This window comes from Lemur catta, chromosome 11 (assembly GCF_020740605.2).
Source record: "Lemur catta isolate mLemCat1 chromosome 11, mLemCat1.pri, whole genome shotgun sequence".
Taxonomy (NCBI): Eukaryota; Metazoa; Chordata; class Mammalia; order Primates; family Lemuridae; genus Lemur; species Lemur catta.
The window spans coordinates 26003115-26025100 of NC_059138.1; the positions used below are offsets into that span (position 1 = coordinate 26003115).

At 36.1% G+C, this 21986-nt stretch overlaps 1 protein-coding gene across 2 annotated transcripts in view; it reads right to left on the reverse strand.

Annotated features, from left to right (window-relative positions):
- Positions 1-7097: 7097 nt before the first annotated feature.
- CPED1 (cadherin like and PC-esterase domain containing 1) overlaps positions 7098-21986 on the reverse strand; it is a 265832-nt gene continuing 250943 nt past the window's right edge. Inside the window, exons 22-23 of one of the 2 annotated variants that reach the window (XM_045564532.1) lie at positions 13878-14033; positions 7098-7173 (exon numbers count right to left, since the gene is read on the reverse strand). In XM_045564532.1, coding sequence (XP_045420488.1) covers positions 7147-7173; positions 13878-14033 — 183 coding nt within the window. In that variant the 3' untranslated portion in view covers positions 7098-7146. Of the gene's footprint in view, positions 7174-12033; positions 14034-21986 lie in introns of those variants that run through there. The other variant, XM_045564531.1, reaches the window with a different exon arrangement.

Consider the following 21986-nt stretch of genomic DNA (forward strand, 5'->3'; position numbering starts at 1 on the left):
AAGTCCCTTTTGCCATGTGAGGTGACATATTCACAGCTTTCAGTTATTAAGACATTGTCATTGGTTGAGTGGTGGTCCCCCGAGACATATATCAACATCTCAGTACCCAAAACCTGTGAATGTGATCTTATTTGGAAAAAGGGTATTCGCAGGTGTAATTAAGAATCTTAATTTACGAGATTCTCCTGAATTATCAGGGTGGGCCCTAAATCCAGTAATAAGTGTCCTTATGAGAGAAAGAAGAGAAGGTGTGGGCACAGAGAAGGCGGAGAAGGGCATGTAAAGACTGAGGCAGAGACTGGAGTGATGCCGCAAGGAACACTTGGAGCCGCCAGAAGCCGGAAGAGGCGAGGCAATGTTTTCCTTTGGCGTCTCCAGAGGGAGTGCGGCCCTCCCAGTGTCCTGATTTCAGACTTCTGGCCTCCAAAACAGTGAGATGATGCATTTCTGTTGTTTTAAGCTGCGTTCATTGTGGTACTTTGCTATGGAAGCCCTAGGAAATCAATACTGATGTGGACGTATTGGGGGAGGGGAGCATTATTGTATCTAACACTATATTAATAATATTTCCTGAAACTTTTCCCCCCTGCTTCTTCAAAGTTGCTTTATTCTGTTTTCTTTGTCTCTGTTATTTTAGAAACTTGCGTCAGATGTCTGGTAATCCTGGTTGTTGCTCCTGATGACGAGTGAAGTACTTAAAAGCCAATTAGAAACCCTGAGCATGTGGGTGGGACTTATTTACTTTGGGTTTTATTTTAGGGTGATCTTGATGGGTGGTTTTATTGGCACATCTTGAATGTCAGTGTATTTATGTCTTGTCTCTTAGGTTGGTTTCTCCAGAGAAGCATATTTTAGTCTCCTGTTTTGATGATACTGGCTAATGTTCTTCAGACTAGTAGGAGAGAGGCTTGAGAGGTCTTAGCATTCGCTATCTAAATTTTTTTAAAGTATGATATCTGCGTTCTTACTTTTTCTGGTGTCACTCAGCCCAGATACTCTGCATCTTAAATTTGTCAAAGAGTGGACCCACCATCTTCTCCAAGGGTCTAGTGGAACACTTGTTAGGCTCCCTGTAGAGGGGGAAGCAGTCTGGGGTCTAACTGCTTCTTCAACTTTCAGCCAGTCCTTTTATTTTTAGCCTACTTTCAATTCAATTTACAGGGATTATGGTACCCTGGATCCCTAAGACTTTTGAAAGTTCTGTGGTGTCAAACAGATTGCTTCTTGATCTTCCCTAATGGCTTAGGATTCTACTTACCTGAGTCTGATAAATCAGTCGTCACTCAGTTATCTGCTTCCCAGTTCTCAAAGTTCTATTGCTATGTTTCCTTTCTTGCTCTTTGTCTTTTAGATATGTGTTCTTTAAAAATTAATTTACTCTTATTATGGTGGACTTTTGGAAAAGAGCAGAAGTAAATAGTACTGCTTAATCCACCACCTTTAACCAGAAATTCCATAATAAAGACATATTTTTCAGACTTAATCTTTGTTACCCATTAGGTTCAGTCAATGTCAGGAAATCGTGGGTTGTGTTTTCCTTCTGTATTAAACGTTTTCATTTTTATTATTTTTCTTTAGAATCTGATTTTTAAAATATCTTGATTATTTAAAAAAATTTTAACTACATTAATATATTCATTGTAGAGAGACTAGAATATTCTGATAAACAAAAAGAAAAATCACTTTGTAATCCAAAGACCAGAGATAGTTTCTGTTGCCATTTTCTGATTTTTGTCCTTGCATGTGTATATTTTATACAACAAAGTATCATATTGTGTATACTGCTTTTAGCAATCTGTTTTTTCCTTTAACATATCAAAACAAAATTTTGGAGGTTGTGAAAATTTCATTCAGTTTTATGGATGCATGAGTAGATGGATACAATACTTCAGAAATTCTTGCTCTAAACACTTTGAACTGAGCATCTATTAGAGGTATTGGGTCTCAGCAAGAATCTAACAAACAAAATTTCTTTTTTTTTTTGTTTGATCATGCTCATTTATTTGGCAAATGTGTATTATTCTTAAGTCTTGCAGGAGTACTGTTTTTCTTGTTTAAAGTCCTTAGATTGCCACCTAGTCTGGCCAGGTGGTGCTCATCCATGGTATTCAGTTTTATAATTTCCTACAGCTGCCTTGTAGTCATTTGGTCCAACACCATCTACACAGGTTGGCTGTGTAGCAACTTCAGTCATCTTTATCTCAGTAGCACAGAGTGCCCAGAAAGTCTGCTAGTTTGAAATTAGGAAGAAGACAAGGACCATGCACAAAAAAACCCATGTGTAGTAAGTTCATGATGCTGAGAAATGGTTGATCTTGTCAGGATCACTGCATAAAGGTTGCAGCCAGTTAAGACTTGGGAAGTAGCTTGAAATACTTCCCTGGCCTGCAGCAATTGCTCGTTGGTGTGGAAGTTCAGTCACAGTAATCCTAGTAGTTAGTTGCATGCACCATCTGGAACATTGTGATGCCAATCCTAGTTGATCTAGTAGTTCCAATGTTTCATGGGTATTGAACATAGATGCTGTTTGAAACATTTACTGACAGTTGTCAAAGCCAATAATTGATAATTAATTTTCAGATGTTCATTTAGGTTTCTAGACTGGTAATCTTCAGTGTAAAGCAATTAGGATAGCATCTTCAGGAGAAAGTTGAACCATGACCAACCTTATACTGAAAATATAATGCTTACTGAAATAGCTTGATAACTTAAAAGTGTTAAGTTTATATGCTGGGAAGACTTGAATCAGAATAAAGGACAACTTTTATTACTAAGAAATGTGAGAAATACCATAAGCAAATAAGTTACGGTGATTACATTTATTTCTGAAGCAAGAAAACTCTCATTATTCTGGAGACTAAGCTAAGAAAAGGGTTAGTCCTATTCAAAAGGCAGTTTCAAAAGTACCACTAATCAGATTAGTTTGTACAAAATATGACATTTACTTTCCTTTTGGGACCACCATTATCCCCTCTCTGATCAACAGCATCTTTGTATTCTTTTGACAATGCGGTTGTTTCATGGCTGTAAAACCAAACACACATCTGGATAATTGAAAATTTTAATTTTCAAACTGGAGTCAGTGACCCTTTACTGCCCATTTGTGTCACAGCCTCTAAGATCTGCTTGCTGAATTTGTGGTTAAATTCTAGACCAGTCCGGCTGACTGATAATCACTATAAGTGGCATCTGCTGCCATTTCTTTAGGGTTTCTGAACCTCCTCTCCCTTTCTCCCCCTCATTTCTCTTTGTCTCATTCCTTCTCTTTTCTTATTCTTCTCATGTGCTGTCACCTCCTCCTTTTCTTTGTCTTTTCTTCTTTCCTTCTTGTAGCCTGATGGACAAAACTGGCTTACCTTCCCACCTGGCATTCTAGACTGTAAATAAATAAATAAATAAAAATAGTGGATCCTCCTGAAACCATAAAAATTGGTGTTTTAAGTGTTCAAATCCTATCTTCAAGGTGTGGTCCTCTTTTAGTACAGCATGGTAGTAAACATGGCAAAGTGGGGCAGATTCTGTTTAGGTAACTGTTACATTTTTTATTTGTGTGAAAGGGGATAAAAGGATAGAAATTTTTGTAGTTTATCCTCAGGTCACTAAACTATCTTAACCTCTCTGGAAGCCAGAGATAATGAGTATATCTAGTCAAATTTTAAAAATCCTGTAGAAGATAGAATGCTACCACTGTGTTCTTTAACCTTTCTGTTTTTTCAGAAAAAATGTTCCTTGTATTTATTCATAACCATTCACATCTTAGAAGCTTGATTAAATCATGTTCTCATATACACAATCTATAATAGTTTGCTTAGAGATTCCAGAAGGAGAGGACAGTTGTTGCTGTACACTTGTCTTAACAAACCCTTTTCCATCTGAAAAAGGCACCTTCATTAAGCCATGAGAGTGCTTCCCTGCCATGGAACACTTAGGACACTTCGCCCACCAGAGCAGCCACATTGGTCTTGGCAATCATTGAGACAGTAGGCATCTCAGCCAGATTTCACTTCTCCAGTATTCAAACTCTCTGAGCAATAGAGGATGAGTATAAACTTTTAATTTCCACCAACGGTTAGGCAGGTGTCTGTCTCCATTTCAACAATGCTTCGCATCCTTGGCAAACCTCTACATGGTCTGCTTTTAGATGCAGTGCACTCCTGCTTGAAAGTGCAGTACAATAAAAGAGTGTCATTTGTCTCTTTGGGAAGTGGTGAAAACCAGAAAATGGAGAGAGAGAGATGGGGCAAGCGATGTGGTGTTTATTAGGTTTTCTGACTATGATGAAGTGGTAAGATGCAAAACAACCAGTAAAAAGAATAGCCCAATTAGGTAATCTCTGAAGGTTTCACTTTTCCAGGTAAATAATTTGAATTATTTTAGCAATTTCTCAAAAGTGCTATGCCAAGTCCATTGCTCAACTGTAAGTGATTTTAAAGTTCAGTCGTCAGAGGTGAACTTGGCACAGTATGGCACTTGGTCACAGTGACCCATAGGAAGCCATGCCCCTCCACTTCTCAAGCTCCCCTTTCTCCCACAGAATATTCTTCCCAACAGGATTTCTTTCAAAATTACCTTATCCCCTTTATTTACTCAGTGCATGGAATTTAGCCAGCTATTGGGAGAAAAACAATGTGATTAAATTCACTCATATTGCAAATGTCTAATAACCCCAATCCTCCCAAGAATATTAGCATCGTAAGAGACCTTAAAGGTTAATTTAAGTGATTTCACTAATTGAAAAGATTTCATACAGTAGAAGGTAGTAAAATAAAGAATTCTGAGCACAGTGGGGAGCCATTTGGAAACAAAGCAAGAAAGCTTTCTTTTTGCCCTTAATTCCAGATATAGCTTTGTGCAAAAGTATGAATATCATTCTCATGCTTTGCAGTCCTCTTTATACTTCCCATATTCTTATTTAAAAGCCATAGATAATGCCACTTATAAAATTTAGTTGCTGGAGAATATATCTGCCATCTTGGTTTAGGAAAAAATATGCAGAGAAATTTTTTAGTTAATGCACTGTTGAAAAAACAATAGAATTTGTGAGTGTAAAAGATGCAAGTACCTATTTGAAACTCACCAGAAACAGATGTCTCCCTACCTATGCTTTTTGGTGAAAATGTGATCTCTCTACCCATAGCACTTTCAGTTCCATAATTAAATTCAGTTGCATTGTTAATGTACTGTTGACATTAACTTGTATCTCATATACACAAGACTGGGAATACACATATGTTAACTTGAAACAGCTGTTTGCAAAATTACTACAATATGGCCAATACTTCTTTTAACCATTATGTCCTTCTATTTAAACATGATTTGCATCTGTAAGCATTTATTATATATAAAATTAAAGGAAGATTTATGACATGAAAATGAATTTTGATGCTACATTAATATTGCATTTTATGATAGTATGGTAGACAAAGGAAATGAATAGGAATATTTCTATGGATCAGAAGCCATGCCCCCCACTGGTTTGCATGCTGAGAGGGCAGGCCCTGCATGGACATCTTCCTACATGCTAAAGGCTCCAGTTAGCTGATAGCTTGGAATGGGACATCAGTATAGCCTCTCAATGCTTGGTGTGGAAATGGCAGAGTCTTCCTGATAAGTTATGTGCTGTGTCTGCCTTCCTCTAATAACCCCACTTCTGGCTAGTTGATACCTGAAATTCTACAACCAAAAATCTCTTAGTTTGTCCTCTCTTAAAACTTCAGGCCCCTTGTGAGGGCTTGCGGTATGACGTGTTATTCATTTAGACATGGGCATGACTTCATCAAACACTTTCCAGCTTTGATAGGATGGAGAGAGCATTTGCCCCTGCTGAGATGAGCACGGAGTCGGGGTACAGCAAAGAGGAGGCCTGGAGCACCTTAGGCCCGCATGAACTGCAAGCCGTAGGGCCCAGAACCCGTTGTCACAGCTCCGAGTTCCCAACAGCCTCCACACTGAGTCCAGGAGGGCAACTTCTGTATGTAGCTCACATCCTCCCCAACTACTTCTTTTCTACCCCACATTAGTCCATGGGGCACAATGGGAACAAACAATTGGTACTCACCAAAGAGGGTACTAGGAAGTTATGATGCTATTTCTAACATAATACTTTGTCAAAGCCTTTTAGACACCTTGTATTTGGAGCACAATTTCTAACCCCAGAAAATGCTAGAGTTTGTGTGTTTATTTTTTTTTCATTTTATAAAAATTCATTGAGTGTCTTTCCTGTGCTAGGCATTTTTTTTCTAAACTGAGAATGCAAAGATTAAAACAATAATACTAAGTGAAAGAAAGCAGCCATAAAAGAGCATGTATTGTGTGGTCCTATTTATATGAAACATTCAGGATAGGTAAACCCATAGAGACAGAACGTAGATCAGTCATTGCCAATGTCTAGGGGGTGGGGAATGGAGAAGGGTTGAGGTGAGGAGTGACTGCTGTGTTTCTTTTGGGGACAATAAAAGCATTCTAAAGGTAGATTTTCATGATGGTTGCAAAACTGTGTAAATACACTAAAAACCACTGAATTGTACTCTTTAAATGAATGAACTTCACGGTAGGTAAACTGTATCTCAATAAAACAGTTAAAAATAAATAGTAAACCAATCAACCAAAGAAAAAACTCAGTCCCTTCCTCACAGAGCTTACATTCTAGGGAGTACACACTTAAACAGACAAGGAGAGAAATAAGGCTGGGCTAGGGGTGAGCAGAGAGTGCCAAGGGAATGCAAAGAAAGGATACTTTGATGAGTGCTTGGGGAATCAGAAAAATCCCTGAAGGAGATGACATCTAAGCTGATAAGTAGTGGACAAAGAAAAGAGCTTGAGAGAACAATATTTGCTGAGTCCCTCCTCTACATAAGACATCTTATAGTAGAAGAATGAAAGGGTCACTCTAAGCTTGAGAAGCTCAGTTTTAGTGGAATAGGATATACATAGGTGATTATAGAGAATGACATTATGCTGTGAAAGTACAATGAGAGAGATGGACACAGGGACCATAGAATTCACAAAAAGGGGAAATAAATCCAGTTAAGGGGGTGGAGGCTTAATAGAAATTAGATTTGGGGGAGGAAGTTATTATGCTTTAACATAATGAGCTGGTGTCTTCCACCCAGTGGAGCCCTCTGCCACAGGTTACGTGACTCAGTCTCACTCCTCAGGCATCTGTCTCAGCACCTGCCAATGAGATCAGAGGCAGTCAGGAAAGCTGTGAGGTGGAGAAGAGGACAAAGAGACCAAGCTCGTGGCAGGAATCCCTACTAAGTAAGAGTGATTCCCACAAGCGAACTCTGTTGATCCATTTGTTTTCAGCAGGGCACAGAGATGCCCACCTCTCTTTTTCCCCCCAAGTTCTCTGTAGCTTTAAAAGTTGGAGCCCTCGTGACTTCTGCAGTCCAATATTTCCTAGCATCTTCTCATTTTGGTGATTTCTGGCAGTTTGGTCACTTGTCACCTCCCGAGAGAAGCATCTGGCAGACGCCTCCCCTAGCAGTCCCTCCCGGCTCTGCCGCTGCTTGGCAGAGGCCTGGAAGCACATTCCCCACATGTCCAGACGAGCAGCTGGCAAAGGCATTCAGAGATATAGAACCTGCTCTTCTTAAGGTTTAACATACTGCTACAAATCAAAAATAAAAGGAGTGTTTTAAAGAACTAATTCAATGGATATAAGATTATTTGGTACTTTATTATCCATTTCGTGGTGTGTGTGCACACATTTTTTATATACACACAAGTGTGTGTATTTATACAGCATGAATGAGTTTTTTGTTTGAAATAATCCAGAATTCCTGTTTTTAAGTCCTTTATTTGACACACACTCTGCCCAGACAAAAACCAGAGAAGGCTTGGTTTTGGCCCAACAGTTTTGATTTTCTTGTCTACAGAGGCAGCATAACAAGTCCATGATCAGTGGTGAAGGGAAGGCATTTGTTTTCACTGTATTTTGTAACAGTTTACTGAAGATGACTGTCCAGGGATGCTACTATTGGAAGAGAAATTGACTGCAAGAAACTCAGTACTTCAAAGACTTATGATGACCTCAGGAAACAGAAAAACACCACTTAAGCCAATCGCCCACTTGAGATTACCCATTCTTCTGGGAAATAAGAAACTGAGATGCAATGTCTGTATCAGCTGCACCTCAGAATCCATAAATAATTCATGGAAGTTGTCAATTTATTTATAAGATAGGTGGCCAAGAGAGAGTCCTGATTGTTTACCAATAACATGCCCCTGGAAACTCCATCCTATTGAAATTCTTCCTATTCTTGGCAGGAATAACTTGTGCTAAGGGTTGTATCCACACCCTTTTAAAAACATGCCATTGATTTTGCATAACTAATGTGAACATCGAAATGGGTATTCTGTAGAGGCAAGTGTGAACAGAGACCAGGTTTTCCCCAGTGGGGATGCACATGTGGCTGGACCCAAATCTGTGCCACTTGATGACTAAACTGATTTTATACTACAAGGGAATTGTTTCAATCCCCCCAACCCCTCACACTATTCTTAATTCAGATAAAATTGTATCTTATAAGCAGAAGTAGCTGCAAATAATTCCATGCCCTGCCAATGACATAGGCACTGATTTTTAACAAAAGGCTCGTAAACTCTTTTTATGATACTGTAAAACTAGAGCGCTCATGCCCATTAAAACATAAGCTTCATGTTACATGTAATTAAGGCAAGGAGGAGAACATAAAAATGTAAGCTTTAAAATGTATCTTGTATTACATATTAAATGTATACAGCAAAATACTGCATAAGTTTCATTTTAAAGGCAAAGGTAAAAGCAAGCAGGAATTGTCACAGTAGATGAACAATCCCTTAGGTGAAAAAAACAATTTAGTAAAAAATGGGCTGCTATTTCAAGTTCTCCATGTACTATAATATATTGATGATTAGAGTACATTTTCTGTTTTTCCTGGCTATAAATAAGAATGTATCATTAGAGTCACATTCACCTGCTATTTGGCTAATCCAGGTTATCATTTTTGGTCTATTAAAGACTTAAAATTATTATTTACTTTTTCTTTGGGAATTAGATCCTCCTAAGTGACTTATACATTAAGAAGAGGTTTGAAGAGATGTCTAAGAGCTGTCAAAGGCAGCTGGAAAGTGCTTATGATATGTATGCATCCCACAACCCAGTGGGGAAGGGGTCTTTCCTGGAGTGAAGACCTGTACTGTAGCCTCCCTTTCAGCCCTGCTCTGATTGTGGTGAGCCTCGTGGACTAATCTAGGCTGTGTCTGATTGTTTGATTCACTGTTGGCATTTGATACCACCCATGTATTTACAAGAATTCTGAACCCCAGATCTCCAGCTATTAAAATCTGAAGATCTACTGGAAACCAAACAACCTCTTATATCTAAATGGAGGTCAGTGGACATATGGTTACATTACAAGTTACAACATTATGCTTGCTTTATTTTAATGCTTTAAAGTTTTTTTTCTAATATTCAAATTAATGATTTAATTTTAAAAGCAGGCAAATTATGAACCAAATAAATAAGACTGTAAAAATAATTAAAATATTGATCTTGATGCCAAGTACCACTGAGATTTCAATCTACAGATTTTGAGCAGATTTTATCATAAAAAAAGAAAGTGGAAATACAATTGAGCAAAATATATAAATAAATCACATACCATCACTATTAAATTGTTTAGCTTAGCGCTAAAAGCTGTGTCAAATTGGTGCATTCCATCAGCCAACCATAAGTCACTATACAGTAAAGAATCAATTAAATATATTTATATTTATGAAACCATGTTGATTCTGAGTTCTGACATACCAATAATCTATCTTAATTACTTTGCTTTTAAAACATATCTAAACATTTTATAAATTTCATAGGAATTACATTTGAATGTAATAAAAAGTATAATTTTTTATTTAATATAATAAAAAGAATCATATGATGCCACACATAAATCATCTAAGAAAATATCTTGGTTAGAGATATTAAATGTCTACTCATAATCCAATCTATAATGTAATATTTTCCCCAGATATATTACAAAAAGGGTTAGAGAAAAAGACTTTAAAATACTAAATGAAAACAGTTCTTTGCAGAAAATGCTATAAACTTGGGAGAAAATGTCAGTCAGCATAAATCAAATTCAAAATCTAGTGTACTTAAATATTACTACCCTGGAGGAATCCTTTATAGTGTTTCCTCTTTACTATTAGTTGTGTTTAAGTATTTTTATTTACATTGCAAATAGACTTAAATATTATACATACTCTTGATAAGTTTTAAGAATTAATATTTTGAGTGTGTATCAAATGTGTTAAAACATAGTGATCTGACATTTAATAGAGCCATAAAGCAAATTTTTTCTATTTCAGCAAACATAAAGAAAACAAATGGAATACCATTTTAGGAGGACTGCATGGTCTATATCAGTTAGAAAAAAATGAGTTCTACAGCCCCCTACACCCAGTGAATGAATCATAAAAGAAATATGGAAGTTGATAATAGCAGTTACTGCAGCAATAAAAACATGATAAAAGGCTCTTTGACAGTATGAAACCTTGGAAGCCCTGCCAAATATAAAATCTAGTTCGTAGGCGCTGGCAGTATCCTGTTGTCTTTAGTAGGTCTTTAGGGGTTTCTGACAACTTTTGGTTCATCCCCTTAAGCTGAAGTGATCTATCAAAATGCCTTAGTTTGCAAGAGCAATCAAAATCATTTAGACTTTAAATACACATTCAAATAAACTACAGTAGAATTTTCAGAGCAATTATTCTTTGATCCAGTCAAAATGGTGGAATCTGCTGTGCTATTGTTCTATACTTAGGTATATGTTTTTCAAGTTATCAGTTCACATGAACTTAGTTATTAATATGTTTGTTCATTTTAAATAATCATAGCCACTGATTTTGATGCAATTTCTTTATAAGATGAAAATTCCGAGAAAAATTTTAGATATTGACTGTTTCAGTCTCATGCTCAAATGAAGGAGCCATTAAGACACTATTTAATGAGATCCTAACCCTAATTAGTATCTAGGCTCTTAACCTTATTATTAATACTGCATTAGACACCCCACCTCCTGTGCCAAAGCATTACAGCTTTGAAATAACTCTTACTGGGTTACATAATTTTTGACCTATTTCTGTATTTTTTCTTGGAATTGTTCAGTGAAATGGAACAAAAAGAAGAAACTTCAGATGCAGAATAGCATTATTTTTTTTTCCCTTATAAACACCACTGGAACTATGTCCATCTTAAAAATCAGTAATTTCTTCTAACACTTTCTAAGTGGGAATCACTGTTCTGTAGAGAAGACTGCTACACTGTTCTGCAGAAGACACATGGGCAACTAACACAAGGAAAATGGAATGACCCAAATGTAAATCCAACCAGCAGGCAATGCTGAGCCCTTCTTTTTCATGTCTATGCAGGATCTTATTTGCCTACTTGGGTGGCTTGGCAAATAGTACACTGTGCCTTTAAGCACACCCACCTCTACACACACCCACACACCCACACCCACACATAATGTCAACAGTGATGCTTGGAAATGTTTATGCAGTTATTCTTGACTTCTAATAAATGTTTTCTTTTGTTTAGTTTGGATTGGATACTAATAGATTCTTACCAAAAATAATACACTTCCTATAACTTTCACACCTAAAAATGTTAAAATGCCTACTCCTATTTTTTCCCACTGACCTTAGGAGCTTGCTAAACACATACAAACACACATCTGAACACACATACACACACCCCTACATAAAATGTAGTTTCAATTAAGAAGTGATTAAAATGATTCCTAGCATTTAAGTGTCTTATCTTTAAAAGCAAAAAGCTTGTCACTAGAGTACATTATGTTCATTAACTTTGGTCATTGTACAGCAGGGAGTTCATCTGATCATAAACTTCGAGACTATCAGGGTTGGAAGGAACTCTCTAGTTAATCCTGTTTAACCACACTCCAATACTTGAATCCACATGGTAATATCCCTGCCAAGTGGTCACTGCATGGTTGTACATCTCCAGTAAAAAGGAAAATAAAAGATACTCTCTGAACACAGACTATTACCAGTAAGACATTTATTAATGACATTATTACAATTATTTCTAAAACCCACTATTACTTCAACATTGAAGAGGTAAATGCCAGATTAACCTCAGTCGGATGGTTATTACAGTTAGGTTGAAAGTAAATTACGAGAAATACCCACTGACTGTAATACTGTTATAGAGCATATAATAAGTTAAAACATGATGGAGAGGCTGTATAAATTGGCAGTGTTTTATATAATTAAAAAAAAAAATCACCGGAAACCTAAAAATGATGCTTGCATTAAAGTGTAGATGCTAGAAAAAGCTTTCATATTTAAAGTGAATTCTGTACCATTCTTTTAAAAATCTATCATCTGTAAGATGCAGATCTGTATTGTTTATATCAAGTGATATTTGCATTTATGTAAATATAATTTAAGATAGTTAAATATAAATTCATGTTTATCTTCATATAAAAATATATATAAAAATAGAGTATTTAAAGGAGGTGGGTATTCATACTAAGGAATTGATTAATCAAAATACTTTTTTTGTATAGTAGTGAAATTGAGGTATTTGTGCATTTGGTAATTTCAGCCATGTATTGAATTAACCCTCTCACTGTTTTTTTTTTTCCCCAAAAAGAAAAATAATCCTTTAAAAGCCATTGTAACTGTGAGATGTTATCTTACAACAAAGCATTGGTGTAATAAAGAAATTTAACATTCTGAACCTAAAGAGATAGAAGAGAAAGTTCTAAATACTAGAATTAGGTATGTTTTACATGTATGCCACATTTTTAATTGAAAAATAATTTTATGCCTACTCTAAATTTGATACTAGTAACATAATTCTATTTGTGGACATATACAAATGCTTTCTGCAAAATATGCCTATGCATTTGAAAATGCATAATGCTTTGTGAAATATTTACATACAATGTAATTGTAATTTTAAGTTACATAGAATTATAATGGCAAAAAAAAAAGCCAAGTAATATGATCAACGAAACATACTAAAGTAATACACGAGGAACTATATTTTGTCCCTCACTTTAAAACTTTGGGTTTCTTCAATTTAGACTGCACTTACCCATCCAAATTCACAGACAGGACCAGGAGAGAATGTTTATAGTAAACACAAAGAGTGCAGAGTTAAATATATTGGTGTTTTAACTAAAAAATATTTTACTTTATATCTCTCTCATAGCATCTCTTCGAATTCCCTTGTGGAGCATTCCTGTTCTTTTCCTTTCAGTAATCAAATTTAAAAAGCATAGGAAAAATGTTTTTCATAAGCGTTAGATTCACCAAGCCTACACCATCATAAACGCCACATTTTCTCCTGGTAAGGAACATAAGCACAACCTCTACCTGCAAATGGAATGTAATTGCTTTTTCCGTCTTTGAATACTGACATACCTATGGAGATGGTAACAAAACTAAAGAGCGCTATCCTGTTTTCCACATAATTCAAGTGTCTTTATTTCTATTTATTAATACAATGCAATACCTGGCCCACAGTGGTTCTGGTTTATAATTATACTTCAAGTAACCTTTTTCTAGGTCTGTCTTACACTCAGAAATGAACTGGTGTTGAAGTTCACACCTTAACTTTATAAAGCTGTAAGAAAATGTGTTATTACTACTTCATTTTAGCTATGTGTGCATTGGTGTGTGCATCTGTGTCAGTGTGCACGAGTGTGTGTGATCAATCCAAAAGGCATGTGATGCACAAGGTTTGGCTCCTAGACCATTGCCCAGGTGAGCGCCTTGTCTCCAACCCTGAATTCAGTTCTTCTGCAGAGAGCCTACATAGGTCTTTTTCTCGCACACATCCTGCTGAGAAGGATTTCAGAACAAACCTGATTTATAGGACCTCTGACATGATACGGTGATTGAAAGCTTGTTACAGAGTCTTGTTGTTTGCTTTGGTGGCTGAAATATTTTCCCACAACATGATTCCTTGATCTTTTCATTTTAATAATGTGATGTTCTTTGGCTAAGTTTGATTTCACTACCTGCAAATAAAGAGCAAGAAAAAAGTGAGGCAAAATCAGAACATTTGAGTGCTGCGTAGAGCAATAAAGCTAACTCTCATACTTGAATAGCATCTCTGCCACACAGATGTTGCCCAAAGGGCATGAATAAGATTTACGTAACCAAGAACTAGGGTAACTTACGCTTCAAAAAAGACCACAGTTGAAGTTCAACTTTCTGTTACTTTTCTTAGCTGAGGGCAGCTGTCCCCAAAGCAGCTAAAAAACAGTGTCAGATGACTTCTCTACCACACTGTTACCTGTCCATGTGTGTGTGTCTGTGTTTAGGCCAGACACACTAACATACAGTTGGACCTAGCACCACAATAGAGAAGGCACTCGTGTGCCTTTACCAGGTCACTGATTCAAACATGGTGCTCTAAACCCGTCATGGCGCCCTTGTATAAAATGGCAACTGAAACTATTTTCAGAGAAAAGAAAAAATATTTTTCCATTGCAGACCCATAAGCTGACACCGTTCCAGTTAATGGTTTCATGTCTCTAGGCACTTAGTAAGTTATGGAATCTGGGGAGAAGCCTATGCCTTCTTAAGCTAGTAACTTTGTATATTTGCAGATATATGCAAATATGATTTTATCTTTAAAAATTTTTTGAGTAAGTGATTTTAAAAAGCTTTCATAAAGCATAAAAGGGTATGTAATAAAAAGTTTCCTTCCAGCAATAAGTTAGGGTACACTTTAAAATAACTGAAAGAGTGGAATTGGAATGTTCCTAACACAAAGAAATGATAAATGCCTGGAGCGATGGCTACCCCAATTATTAATACTTTGATTAGTTCACATTGTATGCCTGTATAAAAATATCCCATGTACCCTATAAATGTATACAACTATTATGTACTCATAATAATTAAAAAGAAAAATAGTTTCCTTCCTATTTCTGCTCCACACACCTAGTTACTCAATTCCCTCCCTGGAAGCAACATATATTACTAGTTTCTGGTGTTTTTATTTATGGTTATTTAATGAATATATGTGCACACCCATCCAAACAAAGAAGCTATATTTATAGTCTTTTGTACATTTTACAAAAGTTGTCCTGGTGAAATACTATAATTATCAGCTTTAATCATCAGGTTAATAGAATTCAGGTTGTTAGCACTAAGGAGCAAGGTGGGGACACAGGGAGAGATTGGAGGGAAGGTTTAGAAATAGGAAAAAAGGGGAAGAAAGGAGAGAAAGTATTGGTAAAGATGTTTTGGGTGTCTTTTCAAATGAATAAGAAATTATAAATTTCATTATTTTAATGCCATTATAAAACTTTTTTCTGTCAATATTTGGACACATAAACTATTACTGATTACTAATGAAAGCAATATGAGTTTGCATAGATTTTTTAATATTCTTTTGAATGCCATATAATTATTTTGATACATATTTTTTGATCCCATATAATAGAGTGCAATGAAAACAGTTCCAAAAAAAAAAACAAACAATATTTTTTAAAAATCACGTGGTATCTATTTGGAAGTTAAATATTTTTAGTGACATTATAAGTGAGTATGAATTCTTTTGGTAGAGTTATTTTTGGTAGAGGGATTATAGGTAATTTTAAATGTAAAGAGTACATTTAAATGTACACAAGTACATTGATTTTTTCTTTTAATAAAATGAGTGTGAATTAATTTATAATCACAAAAATTTTGAACCTATTCATATTTTGAAGAAAAAAATGTAACCATATTGTGTTTTAAAACCAATTATGCCCTGCTAACCCCAAAGAAATGAATTATTTTCCTGTAGCTACGGGAGGCTTGACTTTTCCTGATCAGGCCCTCAGATCGAGTGACTCTTAAGAAATCCAGTGAAATCAGCAGGTTGTGGTAAGGAATCCCTATGGACTGCAATTTAGAGCTCAGTTTGCAGTTAACCACTGATTAATATTCCAGGTCTCAAGGTTGCAAGTTTCTGTTATGTGCAGCTCTTTCCACCCTTATTTGGTTATACATAACTCTAAATATGATAGGCAGGAGAGGTGCGCCAATGTTTTCCTGAAGGTTTTGTCCATTTTGGAGGAGGTTTGTACTCACTTATAGTAAGATTAGTGAACATTCTTCAGGAAGTTTATTTAAGGAAACACTTAAGCATAAATATAACATTCAACCTTGAAATAATATTATTCCAGTGTTCCAAAGCCAAAATAAGGTTAATTTTGTTTATATAATTTTATCTTAAGTTCTGGCTCATGCAAGTGCCTGATGGTCTGCATACTAATTACATGTAAAATCAAAAAAGGTCCATCCCAATGCAAAAGGTTATAGTTCTTTAAGGATTATTTTAATATTTGTGTGATTTTAGTGTCGAATTTAATTGTTGCATTACAAATGTTGGATAAAACTAGGGTAGTTGCTTATGGCAATCTTAGATGTGATCCATAAATGGAATATACAAAAGTACGTATCTCCAGTGTATTTGCCAAAGCACATAGATTCCATTTGGGAGTAGCATCAATACTTTATCATATCTCATTGGGAAGGTTGATAATTCATTTCTATTTTTAGAGATCACTAAGTTGACCTCTGAGAAAGGAAGACAGGATGATGGGGTCTCCCTCAGCTTTGAGGGTGAGGCTAATGCTCCTACTGTGCCAGTATTCCTATTAGGTTCTTCAGGATTGAATCCTATATGCCCATGTCAGTGATTGGCCCAACAACATTTAATTCACTTGGTTTCCTTTGAAAACTATTTTGCAGGAAGTTATCAAAAATGATGTTGTCTAATTCACATTTAGGTCACTATCACCCTGATATTGAATCGTGAAAGCTGACAAGTTGATATAGAGAGAGTTATTTCAATTTTGATTTGTCAAAATATAGATGTAAAAAATCCTTCTAAAATGGTATTGTGAATTAAATCTGGGAGCATTTAAAATGAATCTGGGAGTATTATATGCTGTACTGCTAGCACATAAAATTTATTTTGGGAATATAAAACTTTTCAATGTTATGAAATAATTTCATTATAGGAAGTTACCAAGCAATTATGTGTAGCTATATGATTGTTTACCCTGAAAACCCAAAGGAATCTACTGAAAAACAATTAGATATTAAAAAATTAATATTTAAACCTTGTATAACTTTTCTATAGTCTATCAACAAGTAGTAAGAAATATATTAGAAAAAAGATTCCTTTACAATACTAAAAACAACTTTGCTAAGTTCAACAATGATCTATGGGATGCAGGTAAAGAATATATCAAAAGTTTAATGAGACATTAATAAAACACATGAATGAATGCAAAGACATAACATGTCAAATCTTCCACAGTTAATTAAAGTGCCATTCCAATTGTAATCACAGCAGGATTTGGGGAAACCATGACAAAGCAATTCTAAAATACATCTTAAAGAATAAATAAATGTATGAAAATAGTCAAGACCATTTGGAAAGGAAAAATAAAACAGTAATGAGAGGAGACTTTCAGTACTCAGATATTTATTTGTCGATATGAATGGAGTCTACCATCATGATTCCTCATGATTTGAATCTACCACCAGCCTACCAGAGGGGTGTTACTTGTCACAAACTCTGTGCTTCTTCCCTGGCTCTGGATGCCTCTTCAGGCTCTTACACTTTTCAGTTGTTCCACTGGAAACCTTTTTTTCATGGTAAACAAGATTTCTTAAACAGCCACCATCATCAGTGAAGGTTTCCTTGGCTTTCTTTCCAAAATGGATACCTTCCTTCTCCAGGAGGACTTTGCTTTTTTCTCCCACAATCCTGTCCTGTGTATGTCTGTGTGTGTGTGTGTGTGTGTGTGTGTGTGTGTGTGTGGTGGAGGGAAGTTGGGGAGAATAGAGGGTGGCCAATGGTGGTGATATTCATCCTACCATGGTCCATGATTTCTAAATCCCAGGTGCAACTGTTTTTCTCTATTCAGAATCTCCCAGGGACAGGAGAAAGAAGGCAGGTGGAAGAGTAGTGCATCTTCCAGTGGGAGGATCCCAGGTTTGAGCTGAGGGATTCAGTAAGGAGTGGGCCTGTGTAATGCAATGACGGGCAGGCATCTCTGCCATGCTTGTTTAGTTATGAGGGCTAGCAGCCACCTGGGAAAGAACCCAAGCTGTATCTTCTACTCAATTTCAGATACAATTTAGCCTCTTAGAAGGGGAGATTCCCTGAGTTCCATGGTAATCCAAGTAACTATAAGTAAAAGCTGAAACAAGTGTTTCACTAAACAATATAACTAAATGGATCTCAGGCTTTGGAAACCCTGAGACTGAGACCCTACAAAGGAAGAGAGTAAGTTTCTGCACTCGGAATTGTGCTGATTTGGAAACCTGAGGGAGTGCATCAGGCAGAGCAGTGGGAGAGTCTCCATGGTCTGTGCCTGGGTCAGCTGCAGTATCAGAGGTGGCCGTCTGTATTGGACAGCACTGAGCCTACAGGAGCAGGTTTGTCCCTCATCATATTTGAAGCCCCTGTTGGGGAAGACCTGTAATACTAGCACAGAGTTAGAGCTCCAGCATGAGCAGGTGGGGAACAGAGTCAGGGTACTCAGGGTAACATATTGTATGGAGAGTGTCTGTGTCTCTCTTCCCCATTAACAGAGGCCAGAGACCTGAGCTAACAGAGGCCAGAGACCTGAGCGAACAGAGTTTTAGCACAGGAGCTGGCATATGTTGCACACCCAGTAAGTTTTTGTTAGACTGGCAAGTATATTTTACTTACCTTATATCATTGGATTCTTTCTTGTCTAGATTCAGACCGCAAATTTCTTTGTGGGCAGCAACATTACACATTATGCTTTTTAGAACTTGATGGCAAAATATGAATTAAAGGCTGAGTGTAAGCAGAATTCAATACCAAGATAGAAAGAATAGGAATGTTCATACTGCAGATTATAATGTAGCTTAAACCACTGGTTCCTAAAAATGTTAATTGTTTGATAAGGTAGTTTTAAATAAAGCTCAATCTTATATAAATCCAGTGACCATGAATGCTGACAGCCTAATACTTTTAATTGCATGGGATTAAAATCAAGAATGTAGGTATAAAACAGAGTTATGTAGCAAACTGCTAATAGAATCTCCAATGGAGAAGGGAGAAAGAAGTTTTTGTTTATATTGCGTATACTTATTTTTTAGCTTTTATAGTTGGTAAGAATTTATATAAGTCTTTTGTAATGCAAAAGCAGAAGAGAAACAAAATAATTCTGTATCTTGCAAAATTTAATGATTTATTTTTTACATATAATATCTCTCTTTCAATCTTCAGAGTTCTCTGTGTCAGGCAGCACATGGAGTAATTCGGATATGGTCCCTACCCTCAAGGGGACTATATAAAGACACATGTTTAAGATACTTGAAGTAAGAACAAGAATGAAATGACTTCAAAGACATTGTCTGAGACCTGCTCCCCAAGGTCAGGCACCATGTTGTTTCCATGGTATGAATAGTTCCTTAGTACATTAAAAAGACTTAGTGCTAATTTATGGAGGGCATGATAATCTGTTCACACAGCTATTATTTCTTTGAACTTATTTGTAAAATTCAATATCTGGCATTGCTGTCAAACTGCTATCTCTGAGTTTCAAAATATTACCTTATTTTACTTACTCTCATAGGCTCTAAAGTGGAGAAAAAGGAGTTAGCTACATTTTTAAGTCCTGGAAACGTTACGCCAATGAAAGATGTTTGATACCTGTACAGTGAAGAGCAAATTGCTTTTTCCTTTGATCTCATGTGTGGAAATGTGCCCATTTGGGTCCTGCCCAAAATCAGAGGACCATTTGGGGTTATTAAAATCTGACTAAAGTGTCAACTGGCATGTGGCTTTGAAAGAGAGCAGCTAGCAATACAAATGTTGGTTACCTCTGGGGAATAATAATAATAATAGTAAACAACAAAAATGAGCCATTAGAAAACATCAGTGAAAGATTTAGGCCTCTAAACAGAGACAAAAGGACATAGATGTTTGTGTTTGCCTCATGTGAAACAAATTCTAATAGTTTGACAGTTCTAAATGCTTCTCTAAATTTGGGTGTAGATGACTTGACCACTGAAAAAGGGAGAGACCTACCTAAGGGGAAAGGAACTACTAGACGTGGTTAATAATACATACATGTATGATCTAGCAAATATTTATATTATTTTAAACGCAAGTGTTAAACGACAATGTTTTTACTGCTTTAAATATGAAGTAACTCTTCTTTACTTTTTTTGTTTGTTTTCTTTTTGCAAGTTTGCTACATGAAATTACACTTAAAATTAGAAAGAGATAGTGAAGGACAATTGATCTCCATAAAGTACAATAACCTGTTAGATCAGCATTGTTCTATAATTACAAGTCTTATAATAAAAATTATTTTTCTTATTATTGAACAGCAATGTTCAAACTTAGATTAAGTTACATGTAGGAATAGACTTTCCAGTGAAGACTAGACTGCTTCAAAACAATTATATATTGTTAATATATTAACTGTAGAAATTTAGGAGGGTGTAATATTGGAGCTCAAATCAAGTGCTACAAATAGAAGCTATTACAGGCTAAGTAGATGATCACATCTTTCTGTGACTCAGTGTAACAATAATTGAAATTCTGTGCTTTGGAGTATAGAAGTAACATTTACTTTTCTTTGGTTCCTAAAATGCTAAGAGATCTCTTAGTTTATGTTTGTAGATCTTTCCACATTTCTACATAATTAGAAACTTGGGCACACAGACATTTTAGAAGGCATAGAAATGGCCACAATTCAACTTGACTGGTTTTGGCCAGTGGCTGTTGTAAGAGTTGCCAAACAAACAAAAAATTGTTATAAATTACATACCAAAACTAATGTTGCAATGTTTACTAAACATGTGTAACTTCAACACTAAAAATTGATTTTACATGGTCATCAGAATGAGTGTATTACCATGTCACTAACTTCTGCATCTGAAATAACTGAATTTTCAAAAAGCAAGTACAAAAGGGAAGGCGTGGTGAATTGGAAACGTGTCAGGCAGATTACAAGCAAATACCTTTCTTAAAACTGATCTTGACCTGAATAACCCCCAAGGAACTTCTGATGTGGTTCCAGATCCACAGAACAAAATAGAAAACAATTTTTGTGGGGCAAGTGTTCCCAAATCACCCTAGACTGGATTAGAGGGATGTTCTGGTTACCAACATGTTTCATGATCATGGTGGTGTCTGAAGATGAATGAGGGTAATGGCTTTCTGAGATTGGAAAACATGAGATTGACCAGGGAAATGTGCTAAAGTAGTATTTTAAGATAAATGTATACTACTGAAGTACTTTTTACTGGATGGAGTCATTCTGCGATGGCATTCAATCCAAGATCTAGCCACCCCACAGCTGAAAAAGTGGCCTCAGAATCCACAGAAGTGGAATAAAAATAAAGTGACAAATAATAGCTAGAAACAAGTCTTTATAATTCATAATTCCCTTTCAGGACATCATGCAATTTTGACAGATAATAGAGAATTCTTTCCTTTCACCCTCTATTCCCCAAATATTTAATTATGGCCACATGAAATGAGCTATGTTTTGATTGAAGGGAGTCCAACTTCTGAATGGGTCAAAGATGCTGGGGATTAGGGGTAAGATGAAAATTTTATTTAGAAATGAGTTTTGTTTTGTTTCATTTTGGTATTTCCAGATTTGCAATTAGCATATTGCCTGTCTCCTACCCTTCTCTAATCCCCAATCCTTCTTACTCTGACAGCTGAGCCTCTGTAATGCCTGCTTCTAGAGGAAGCTCAGCATTGCCTTTGGGAACAAATTCTGCTGTGAGCCACAGAGACTGATTATAAGGAACTGCTGACTAGAAGTTTATCAATTTAATATTAAACTGTTGGTTCTATCTTGCACTTCCATGCAGTTTCCCAGAGACTAACTCCCCTGTCTGAAACTCAGTTTCCCGAGTAATTGAATATTTACATTACTAAATTTTTTTCTCATTTTTTAAAA